General features: G+C 31.4%; 2 protein-coding genes across 2 annotated transcripts; one reads left to right on the top strand and one right to left on the bottom strand.

The window, feature by feature from the left end:
- Positions 1 to 6,162: 6,162 nt before the first annotated feature.
- On the bottom strand, positions 6,163 to 8,917 carry LOC106353473 (auxin transporter-like protein 3). Its single transcript, XM_048735748.1, has 7 exons — positions 8,659 to 8,917; positions 8,285 to 8,470; positions 8,094 to 8,206; positions 7,820 to 8,003; positions 7,612 to 7,709; positions 7,067 to 7,532; positions 6,163 to 6,708 (listed from the first exon to the last, which is right to left on the bottom strand). The coding sequence occupies exons 1-7, from the start codon at positions 8,830 to 8,832 to the stop codon at positions 6,514 to 6,516; spliced, it is 1,416 nt and encodes a 471-aa protein (XP_048591705.1). The 5' UTR covers positions 8,833 to 8,917; the 3' UTR covers positions 6,163 to 6,513.
- A 2,053-nt stretch (positions 8,918 to 10,970) lies between these two features.
- Positions 10,971 to 12,548, top strand: LOC106356940 (pathogenesis-related thaumatin-like protein 3.5). The gene is made up of 3 exons (XM_013796649.3): positions 10,971 to 11,201; positions 11,384 to 12,047; positions 12,203 to 12,548. Exons 1-3 carry the CDS (start codon positions 11,141 to 11,143, stop codon positions 12,330 to 12,332), a joined length of 855 nt encoding a protein of 284 aa, XP_013652103.2. The 5' UTR covers positions 10,971 to 11,140; the 3' UTR covers positions 12,333 to 12,548.
- The last annotated feature ends 497 nt before the right edge of the window (positions 12,549 to 13,045 follow it).

Raw genomic sequence — 13,045 nt, 5'->3', positions numbered from 1 at the left:
AAGAAAATGCACATAATGAACATATATATATATATATATATATATCAAAGCATAAGTATACAAGAAGTCATATATGATTATGAGAAACCCTCCAACGCATAAGCTTACAAACCTGTCATGTAAATACCCATCTCTTGTCTTCTTTTTTTGGGTGAAACCTACTTTAATATGAATTTTTAATGATTTCCTTTGTAACTGGGATATAGCACTATATGCTGAAGTTCAAACATAGCCCATGAGTCATGTGAAAAAAAACTGTATATTCTTGTCAGTTCTACAATGACCAAGGACAAAAAAAATACTCAAAAGAAGTTCTGTAGTGGGCGAACGATTAATCTAATGCCGCAATTGAATTATTCAAGTTTGAACATTAATGCACCACTATCACCACTGTTAGTTTAAAGTAGAGTGTTCTGGTTCGGGTAACACAAATGCAATTAGTCTAGAAGTGCACCACATTTGGGTACACCTTTGTTTATAGACTTAGTCGTCAACTCGTCATACACCTAATCCGAAGTTGGCATGTGATGTGTAGCTTTTTCTCTGAAGTTTAGGGTATGCAAAAATAAATAAAAAGGTGAAGCTATCGAAGATGATTTTTTTCCGCCATGGCCCCACGCACGTGCGAGCTTATCCACACGCTTTGCTCATTGCATAGAATTCAGTAGGTGTTCACTATTTTCTTTTTTCGCAATCGTACGCGAAGGCTGAGCATAACGTGAGAACGTGTTGTATCTTGAATTTTTGTGTCTTGTCGTATTCTCGTAACTTTTCTAGAAATTTGATCAAAAACTCTTTTTCCATTTGTAAATAAAAATTTGTTGTCTACTTCTGATTTAAAGTTTGTTCTTGTCGGATATTTTGTTTTTAACAAGTTACTTATTCTTACTTGCTCTTAAATCTTAACCTATTTGAATTCTTGATTGTATTATCACAATCCTGATTTTGGAATTTCCTGGTGGCAAAACAAACCATAAACCATGTGTACTTAGTTATTTGTGTGTTGATAACAAAGGAAAAAATATCATTAACAAAAAACTTCAATTTATATTCATAGAAAAGGATATTTACAATAAAGTAATGTTGGATCTGTTCGTACCCGCATAGTTTTCCAAAATTATTTTCATTATAGATTTTCACATCGTAGTTTTCACATCTACAGCATTGCGGTCATACAAAATGTATTAAGAAAAATATCAATTGAACAAAGTTTAAATATTTTATGTTTTACACAGTAAATCCAAAGTGAACAGTATATATCCTACTATATAAAAGTGATTAAATTCAAGGCTTATGAGACTATCCACCTCAGCCAAAATATTCTCATCTAAAAAAAATTTAGAAATATATATTATTTAGAAGATAATTAACTAACATATGACTTTTGATATTTCTAGAAATTTTAAATTTGTAACTGCTAATTTATTAATAGAATCATATATATATTGAATTATGTTCTATTTTTAATCGTTAGACTTCAAAGGTAAATAAATTATTAATTTATAATATATATAGTTTATAAATTTATATTGTAGTTATAAATAAAGAGAAAATAACCGGAGAGGGTGAATAAGCTCATGTAAAATTATGTAATTAAAATGGTAAAATAGTGAGTATGATGAGGTGAATCTAAGAATCCTACTATATAAAAGGGACTAAATTCAAGGTTTTTGGAACTATCCACCTCAGCCAAAATATTCTTATCAAAAAAAAATTAGAAATATATGTCATTTAGAAGATAATTAACTAACATACGACTTTTGATATTTCTAGAAATTTCAAATTTGTAACTGCTAATTTATTAATAGAATCATATATCTATATTGAATTATGTTCTATTTTTAATCGTTAGACTTCAAGAATAAATAAATTATTAATTTATAATATATACAGTTTATAACTTTATATTGTAGTTATAAATAAAGAGAAAATAACCGGAGAGGGTGAAGAAGCTCATGTAAAATTATGTAATTAAAATGGTAAAATGGTGAGTATGATGAGGTGAATCTAAGAAAATTTGTTGTATAAATTATAGTGTTTTCTTCGTCCACTATAATGATTTAAAATAAAATATATATTCACATAAATAAGTTAATATTTGTTATTTTTTTGGTAAGATGTTAAGATTATCATTTTCTGAAAGGTTACACTGTTGTTTTTAAACAACTTTTGACAGCAAGGAAACAAAAACAACCAATAACAACTCAAGGTAAAAAAAGCCTTAAGAAAGTCTTATACAAGAAAGATAAAAAGAAGTAGAGAAGAGGAGAAAGAAGAACTTGCTGGGTAAGAGAGAAGACGGTCACACATCATACGGTCGAGAGAGGCAATGATGACTGATGAAGGTGAGGAGACAGCTGTGAACACACGAGCATTACGCTCTTTCCACATCAGGTAGATGGCTGACTGAAAGTAGAGCTTGATGACTGGAGTAGCATGCGCATCTGCGTTGACGCGAGGTTGATTGATCCATGCTGCAACAGAGTGTAGATCAGCCGGAGGAGAAATCCAAACTTCAGCAGCAAAAGGCTCCCATATCAAGCGAGAGAAAGAACACTCAAAGAAGAGATGATGGTGAGTCTCTAATTCCAGATTACAAAGGACGCACGTTCCTGAGACATTTAACCTCCAATGCCTCAAGCGATCCTTGGTTGACAGTCTTCTCCGCAAAGCCAGCCATGATATAAACGCATTACGTGGAATATGTTCCTTGAACCAAATAGTCGTGTGCCAATATTTGTTGTTGATAGTGTTTATATTTTTTTATGACATTAGTATCCATATTTTTTAGTAAACTGATCCAAAGAGATTAGTTTGTAGAGCTAACCAAACGAGGATTATAGTGTTTACTTTGGAAAAAGTAATAGGTTGAATGATAGATGGCGTGCGTGCTTTTCACATGGAAATCTGCACATATATTTAAATTGTAAGATTTGAATCATAGAGAAAATATAGTGTATATGACTGAAGTTAGGCCATTCCGAAACTAAAGTTGGCTAAAATTTTTTTTTGTCAAAATGCATAGATGTAAATCTTATATGAATAGAGTTCTCTATTGCTTATAGCAGTGTAATAAACTTCGTGTGTAAAGGAGAAAAAATGTTAGATAAGTGGAAAAAAAAATTATGATTTTTTTTCTTGTGCCTATAGGTTCTTCGCAATTTGGAGAAGAAAGAACATATTGTGTGAAAATCTTTGGCTCGGTCAAATTTTATCCAGTTGTTTATAAAACTTTTGTTATCTGATTCATGTAATTTTTCAGTGTTGATTTAAAAGCCCAAAAACCCCATCTATACTGACTTTTTGATATTTTTTTTCTGTGATTTGAATTTAAAAAGAGATAAAAACTTTCGATAAGTTATGTAAACTCAAAACAAGTATTTAGCTTTAGAAAGCATTTACATGTTTCAAACTTATAATATATACATATATAATGTTTAAAATTATGCATATAAAACCTTTGTAAAATGTGTCTGAATATGTTTCTCTTCTTTAATGTGTTCATCGTACTATATATAACATTATTTTAAAATTTCAAAAAGTTTATGTCACATACAAAAAATCATCAATAAAAAATATAATTTTCCATCTACAACAAGAAAAATGAAAAATTATAAACATATAAATTTAAATTAAAAAAACCTAACATTGAAAAAATACGAAGTTAATGTAAAAGGAAAAAACCGACAAATAATATTATAAATAAAATAAATTTATAAGATAGAATCCGCGCGAAGCGCGGAAAAAATCTCTAGTATATATATATAGATATATTTGTTGGTTTATGACGTTTTAATGAAATCACATACAAAAATATTTTAAAATAATAATACCTACGGAAAATCTCAAAACAAGATAACTCTATTTTCTCTAAACTTTGCCAAATTTCGTCATTTTCCTTGTTAACTTCTTCTTTTGTAATATATCACTGTCTCACTGGCTGCAACACAAGAAAATTAGGTTAAATACATATTCAGGGATAGATTGTGATCACATCTTTTGTATCATTTCATTTTTTTTGTAACTTGGCTTGTATCATTTCATATTTGCCACATTGTTTTTGTAATCGTTAATATTTTGTCTATTTCTTTAGCAGCTAGAGAAATTGGCAGAATGGCGACCCGACTACCCATGATATTGATTGGAGTACGTATGCAAGTTAGAAAGCTAGTCAAAAAGCAGCATATTAGATATGGAATCTATAAAAAAGCGTTTATAGTGTTTGATAAAAATAACTTTTGAAACTTCAAATCTTAGAAGAAAAAAATTTAAAATTTTATTAACAAGAAATATCACCGGAAAGAAACATATTACCAAAAATTGACTCCAACAGGGACACTAGACAAGTAGATAGACATAAGCATGATGAAAAAAAGTTGCTTATTCTGAATTTTCTCGAAACTTTATTTATAATATGTGTTGATTGAAAATTTGTAGTTTCTTTTTTTGGATAGTAACTGGTAAGAAAGAGTGGTTAGTCAAATGTCTCCATCTCGCAAAATCAACACAAATGTCAGGACCAGATAGTGAGCTTGTTCCTACTTAATTATAGCGAGCTGAAATGATAGATCGTTAGGTTTATTTTTCTTTATCGTTCTTTTGGTTGTTGTGGAACTTATACCTCAACTACACCCAAATGAACGAGTTGATACTTGATATCATGAACCCTAACAAGAGCAATAATGTATTATTCGGTTGATTTATTTCAGTTTTTGATGCTAGTTGAGTCTAAACAACAATTTAATCGGTTGGTGATATGAGAATCTGACCGGATTGTAAAGGCCAACTAATAATTGTAAAAGGCTGCCTGTCCTAAGTACTAACTCCTTTCACACTGAGTCACTGACACAAGCTGCCATAGCCTTTTTGCCTCCTTTTTATTTTATTCTTTTTATAAGTCAGAAATTGTTCATTTTTTTCCGAAAATTCGCCTTTCATTTCGTTTTCATTATGATGTGATTTGCTTATTTTCCCTAAGATAAACTATTGCATTGTTTTGAAGAAACTCTCTAATTCACCTAGATAAAATTACTATTAATTGGCTTACATGGGGGACAAATGTGCCACTCCCCAGGTCTAATCAGATGTCCCTCCCTTTTTTTTTACTGTATTTCCCTTCTTTTTTTAACTGCTAAGAATCTAAATTTTTAAAATATATATAATTTTAAACAAAATATAGAATTAAAAATATTTATGTGAATATTTTTTTGATTTTAGCACAAACTAAAGTTATTTGAAATATTTTAAAAACAAACATTATACAAAATTAAATCAATACTAATTTTAAAATATGGAACCGAACTTCTATATTATACAAATTACTAGATGCTTTCATGCACCAATAAAATTTTAAATTTAAATTATCTATAAAAAATATTATTATTTAGATTTTATTATTTTCTTGCCAATATTTTAATATAAATTTTGATTTAATTAAATATAAATTAAGATAAAATACATACTTTTTATTTAATTTATATTTAAAATTATAATCTTAGATAAATTTTTATCTATTTCTTTTAGATAAAAATATATTAAATTAACTTGTATAAAATTAATATAAAATTTGTATGATTATCAAAAAGTAAAACTAAACAGTATTTCTAAATTTTTCTAAGAAAATATAAAACTAATAATATTACAATTAAAATTTTAGAATTTTTTTAAATTGTAAAAAATATTGAAAATACTTTTTAGTAATAAATTTTTATAATTATAAAAAATATAAATAAATAATACTTTGAAGAGTATTATTATATTTGTATTATTATATAATTTAATGTCATATTTGAATAGATTTATTTTAACGATGATGCATAATTTACTACCATATTTTAAAAAAATTTCCAAAAATATAATAAGAATTAAATATAATTTTTCATGTCATATTTAACCATAAAATATGTCATCATTTCTAGTATATCATGTCACATTTATTTAGTGGAATTGATTGTAGTGATAACATGCATCAAAATCAGTTTGGATATATTGTAAATTATAGCTTATCAATTAAATCATGCAGTTCCATAACATCGTGTCATCACGCTGATTCCATAAATTGTTGTTAATTTTCATCAAAATCTTAGTGTTCATCAAAGAACAAAACAAAAGAAATTGTTCTCTTTAATTACGCAAAACAATACTAGGTTGTTAGAGGATATGTTATGGAATTTGTCTTTTTAATAGTACAAAAATAAAGAGATCACACACAAACACACGGAAAAATACACAATCTGTGAAAGAACACTAATTAAAAATTGGGTTGGCCTAAGATTGCCATCACACCTTAACCAAGGAACTTTAAAAAAAAAACAATTTACCAAATGCAACTCAACATAATAAATAAACAAACCCAGAGTAAAAGATTATTGTCGTCAAACAACTACAATGGATGTGATTTTCAGTAAATTGTAATAGCATAGATATAATAATATAGTCGATCTTCAAACAAAAAAACCTTCAGATGAAACCCTCTTTCTTTCTAGAAGGTCTTGAATGTCCAATATGTAAATATCAAGGCTTGTGAGGTGGGCACTGGTAGCATTTGGTGAATAGACCAAAAGTGTTGATTTGGCGAACAAAATTGACCATACTTGCCCATCCTCCGAACCCGAATCCAACTACGAACACCCAAACCACCACGAATATGTTTATGCAATAAGTCCCCATCCATCCTCCCACCACTCGTGGAGGTCTCTCCACCGCGTTCTGTCCATGATATATCGATATTAACAATAGCTAAGTAGATGATTTAACCAAAAATCAGTATATATATTATGTTTTAAATAATTTTATATAATCAATTGACGGATTTACTAATAACCAATTGTTTTTTATAAGTTTTAACAATGTTACTATAAGAAAACAAACTATTCCTAATTATCATATCAGATGGATTTCGGGCGAATTTGATAGAGCTTATTTCACTGGGATTCTGTCGGGAATTCATTTGATTAAGTCGGGAGTTCTAACGGAATGACTATGTTTTTAGTGTGTTTCTTATGAAAAAAATAATTATAATTATAAAACAATAATACTGTATGTGAAAGTAGGGAAAAGATCTAACCTCTCTGGAAGGGGCAGGAGCAAAAGTAAGCATATGAGCCAAAGCAGGGATGATGTAGACAGTGAAGCTGACTAGGAGAGATCCGACAGCTGAATTGATTGGTCCGAAAAAAGGGAAGATAATTGCTAAGAACCATATCGGTACAACCACTGGTAACCTAGCCATGGCTCTTTTGAACATGCTCTTCGTCTCATGCACACCTATCAGTTTCTCCCACACAAAATATAACGGTGTGGACGCAAATCCAAACGTTATAAACTGATGGATAAGCATAAGTATCACCGCAGTGTCTCTAAACCCGGACTTAGGGAGAAGAGAGAGAGCATTGGAATGAGTTAACAATTGATCGCCAAACGCCCAATAAACCGCAGATGCAGAAGGTAGCGTCAGTGTTAATACGTATATAGTCGCCAGTAGATATATCGCCTTGAACTTTTGCGGTTTCCACATAGCATGCATTATCTCCCTAATTACAATGTTTTTAGTATATAGTTAATAATAGAACATGGAGCAACCTTTACTTTTATCAACTAAAAAATGCTTACACGGTGACGGCGTGACCACCGAAGGTGTAGAGAATGTTGGTCGCTCCGGTGAAGTAGAGAACCATTGTTGTTGGACCCGAGTGTTTCACATCCTCAGCCTTGTTAAATTAAAAGCTTAAATGTAAATAACATTAACCAGGACTATATATATTATACAAAGGGTCGCTTATCCAAATAAAACAAGCTATGGTATTGTTAATTAAATGACCTGGCCGTGAAGAAGAGAAGCAACGGTGAGATACCAAGAAGTGTAAGTGGTCATAGCGAGTCCAAGGAATGACCAGATTCTATAGTTATGGAACGAAGGAATAAAAACAGTTGTTGCACAACATGCCCCAAATATGTATGTCCATGTCCTCTTATCCAATTTATCATTAATATAATATATGTTGCTGCAATAAATCAATTTTATTTTCGTAAGAAAAGATTAGAGTACAAATTCGAACAGTAATAAACAAAAAGAAAAACAAATAGTAATTAACCTGGCACAAGCAATGAGTTGAATAACAGATCCAAAGAGAAGAAACGTGCAATTAAAGATCAATCCAATGTTCCTCCAATGTTTCCCCAGCAATCCATCCAACACTTCAAACCACTTTTAAGGGAATAATAAAACTAAAATTAACAAAACCAAACATTATAACTGTGATTAATTATAAAGAATGAAATAAACCTGAATAACGTGGTTACGGAAATCAAACTTCTCCCGCTCTTTACGAGTTCGATATTCAACGTAGAGAACACTAATGAGGTAAGCAGTCCAGCTTCCCATTAATCCATAAAAGAGTTGAAACAATATTCCCGACATCATCCCAAGTTGTGAGAATGAGTATGGTAATGTCAACAGTACTTGTGCTACCTAGCCATTTACATTATTGTTACAATTTTAGAGACGACGATAATTTATAAGTGGTTAATATGTAAATATGATTTGGTCTTCAAATTAATTAAGAAAAATATATGCAGTAGACTAGTAGTTATTTAGTGGAGTAATTGCTTAAGCTTCATGAATCTCAAGACCGGTAGGTGATGTATGAATATATATACCTGATTTGAAGCACAGCTAAACCAAGCATCGTAAACAGAACCTCCATGCCAGAAGAAGTTAGAGAGTTTTGTTTTAGCTGAAGAATCATTATTATTAATACTTCTACTTTCTTCTTCTCTCTCCATTTCTAAGTAACTCCCTGCGATTACACTCTCTATTTTCTCTGCCGCCATGATCACTTCTTCTTCTTCTCTCAGTTTCTTAGCTTCTCTTTTCCACTCTTTATATAGAGTTTTTTTACTCTCTGTATGCAATAATTGAGTTGTGTCACCTACTTGTAACTGTTACTATTTTAGACGAGCATATATTAGTTTTAATGGGTTTGATTTATTCGTTGGGCTTATGGGCCACATGTCTTGAGTACTACACGAGCGGGTAGGCCGACTTTTAGATTGTTAATTATATTTTGACCCCGATAATATGCGAAAAGAGGTTGCACTAATTACAAATTAAGAAAAGTAAAAATGCGGAAAGAGGGTACACTCATTATAAGTTAAGGAAAATAAAGAGACTATAATAATCATTGTAATAAACTGATAATAATAGAAGCGACGCCAATGATGATCTTTTTCGTCTTCCTCTAAAGAAATGATAAACTACAATTATCATTAACGATTATTTTTAATCATGATTGTAACAACTAATCAGTAGTATAAAGGTTGAATCTTTTTTGGTTTTGGTTTAAGCTATTTGGATATGAAATATTAATGTTCTTTTAACTAAAATTTTTTTAAAAAAATTATGAATAACAATGGTGAAAGTACCATGATTTTAAAATAATTGTAACTACTAGAACAATGAAGAAAAAATATTGGCCTTTTCCTTTTAGTGTAAGGATAATCTGGATCTATATGTGCATTAATCAATTATATCATTAAGTTTTCATGTTTTGTCTGATTATTTTGTATTGTAGCTGTTAATTGGAACTTGAAAATACATAAAACAATGCCCTTCTCTACACCACACTAATCCAAACGCTCTACTGAGGTAGAAACAGTTAGTAAAAAGCCGTGATTCAGTGATTGGGGATGGATTCAATGGAGAGAATGATTGCTAGTGAGGTTGGATTACTACCAAACATAATAACCGCACGTGTCTAGCTGTCTTAGCCTTAATTAATCTCACTATGTTTTCCCTTTCTTTAACTTTCTCCTTTTCAGCCCCTTACTCTTACAATGGGTCGATTTTTTAATGAGAATGAATCATCATTTACATCCTTTTGTTTTTGCCTTTTTAATCCGGCCAGGCGGCCACAATAGATGACAGCGGAAAGGAAGCTGATCACCAATCTACATAAACTGTATAGTTTCCATTTCTTTTTCTTTTGGTTGGTGATACATATCATATCTATAAATCGCTTTTGGCTATAGAATATTGGGTCATCTCTAGTCTATAAATAACGCTTTGAGTGTGTGACAAGAGAACACCTTTTACATCAGAAGCATATTGCGAGTATGCATGGGCGAATGACGAATGAGTCATTTGATTTTGGAACTTAATGGGTTAAAACTTAAATGAACATAGCTTAATTACGCCTAGATATATACTTGCATGAATTGACGAAACCCAAAAGCAACATGATGTAAATCTTCTTTCACTTTAGTGATATTCAGTTTAGCAACAAAAAAAAGTGACCAAGACGGGAGTCTAAGATAATCAAGATAACATGCAGCCATGCCTGTCCCTGCCATAAGGCAAGTAAAACATCTGCTTTAGGCCACAATAAATAGAGGAAAAATTAAGACTACATATCACTAATTATTAGATAAGTCAAATGGTTAACAAGTTTGAACTTAGGATACCATAGTTCGATCTTCCTTTTGTCTAATATAGTTTTATTTTAACCATTTGATTACTTTTTACACTTTTTACTGGTTTGGTGTTAGTGTACTACTATATATTGTTGGTATTTATATAACAGGCCACACAATTTATTTTTTGTGCTTTAGGCCATTCCAAATTGTGGGACGGCACTGCATGCAGCCATGCAGATACCGATCAAGAAAACGATTCAAATTTCCAACCAAAGTTAAGCAAATTAAATAATTAGTCAGATAAATGTAATATCTATATATATATATAATTTACATTTACTAATATAATTTATATATGTATATTTAATGTATATATAGATACACATACATACATTTATAAGTATATATTCCAAGCTTTTGGACTTGACTACCTTAAGCCAAGAAACTATCCCAAAGAATGCTTGCGTGAAAGCATCAGGAAAGGAATAACACTAACTTTTTCCTAATTCCAAAACAAGGAATCTTATTTGAAAATACACAAAGTTAACTTGTTCTGCGTTTCAAAGTACTTGAAATAACTATTATAATTTGAGATATAGACTCTCCATGCAAGTTATTCTATCTTTCTCCCTTAAAAAGACCTTCTCACATCAGTAATTCTCCGTAATCTAACCACACCTGGACCACAAAATAGTATATTTTTATCGTTCAATATTTTCCAGTAAATATGCAATCTCGTTTCTATTTGTCACCAAGGATCTTGTTACTCTTTCTAACACTTTTATCAGGTGATTATTCAATCAATTATATTTTCCCAATCATATATATCATAGATGTTCCCACTATATATATCATAGAAATTTTTTTTGATAATTGATATCATAGATATTTTCGAAATTATATGTCTCATGAATTCAACTATGTTACGTATATATTAAGGTTTGACTAATGATTAGAACTTAATCTACAGGGACAAAATGGTCGGACTCAGCTCGTGTATTCACGATCGTGAACTCATGTAACCAAGTAGTTTGGCCGGCGATAACGCCCGGAGAGAGCTTCAATGGCGGAGGCTTCGAGCTCAAACCGGGCCAATCCATGGTATTCAACGCACCAGTAGGCTGGTCAGGTCGAATATGGGGACGAACCGGCTGCAATTTCGACAAAACCGGAACCGGAACTTGTGAAACCGGTTCATGCGGGTCGACTCTAAAATGCTCAGCCTCCGGAAAACCACCAGCGTCACTAGCTGAGTTCACGCTAGCTACATTGGATTTCTACGACGTGAGCCTCGTCGACGGATTCAATCTCCCTATGTCGGTTACTCCACTGAACGGGAAAGGAAACTGCAGCGTCGCCGGTTGCGTCGCCGACCTGAGGCCAAAGTGTCCGCGGGAGCTTGCCGTGAAATCTAACGGGAAGGTGATTTCGTGTAGGAGCGCTTGTGATGTGTTCGATAAAGATGAGTATTGTTGCAGAGGAGTTTATGGGAACCCTTCCACGTGTCGACCAACTTATTACTCGAAACTGTTCAAGGAAGCTTGCCCTACTTCTTACAGCTATGCTTATGATGATCCGACCAGTATCTTCACTTGTTCCGGCACCGATTACGTCATCTCTTTCTGTTCCGCCAAGTATGTCATGTCTTAACCTTTTTAAATAACGTACATGTTATAATGCTTTGTTAATGTCACATGCAGAAGTATGTAAACAATCTTAGGCTTAATCTTGACTCGATTAAATAATTTTATGTTTAATTTGATTGTTGTTGTTGTTTTTATGTGTATAGGAAGAAGCCGGTGTGCACGTACCATGATAACAAGTTGGTATGCAGCGATGGTTCTGCAGGTTCTAGTGGATTTAAGACGATGATTGGGGGACTGTGGCTTGCTCCGTTGTTGTCTCTTATTGTTTTTTAGCTAATAGTATCGAACCTAATTTCGTGAGTGGTCACGTTTTTAGATAAGCAAGTTTTTTTTCCTTCCTTTTAAAGAAAATATGTCATTTGTTTATTTGTTTCCATGTGTTGATAAAGCTAATTTCAATGTAAATATAAGGTTGATTTGGGTGTGAAAAGAAATAAAAATAGCTACTAACTCTGAATAAAAAAGAATGTAAAATATTCATTTGGTTTATTCTGAAAAATTGTAGTGGCATACTTTTTTTTTTTTTTTTTTTTTGTGTGTGTACTTAATAAAATCATCATTCTCTTTTATTTAAGTCAGGCACGGCTCTGGCCATGTGCTGGGAGTGCATTTGCACAGGGCCTATTACAATTTTTTTAATTTTTAAGTTTATATTAGGGTTCAAAATTTATCAAATTTATTATTTTTTTACATAAAACGATTCAATTTCTCTACTTTTCTTTAAATAAAAAAGCTCTAATATTTTTTTCAGTTCAGCTCATGACCTAAATTAACATTGAGACGAAGGTAAATGGTAAAGGCAATTTTGTGAAATTGATAGAATAAACTATTTTTAAGTAACTCCACTCAATAAAGTAACTGTGCATATTGGAATCCAATACCTATCCTCTGTGCTCCAAATCGATTTCCAAAACCGCAAGTTACATTCTAAGAAAATAAATAAATACTGAGCTTAAAATGTAAATAATCTGGAAGCTATTAATAAA

This window comes from Brassica napus, chromosome A7 (genome assembly GCF_020379485.1).
Source record: "Brassica napus cultivar Da-Ae chromosome A7, Da-Ae, whole genome shotgun sequence".
Classification (NCBI taxonomy): domain Eukaryota; kingdom Viridiplantae; phylum Streptophyta; class Magnoliopsida; order Brassicales; family Brassicaceae; genus Brassica; species Brassica napus.
This window is presented reverse-complemented; position numbering and strand designations above follow the sequence as displayed.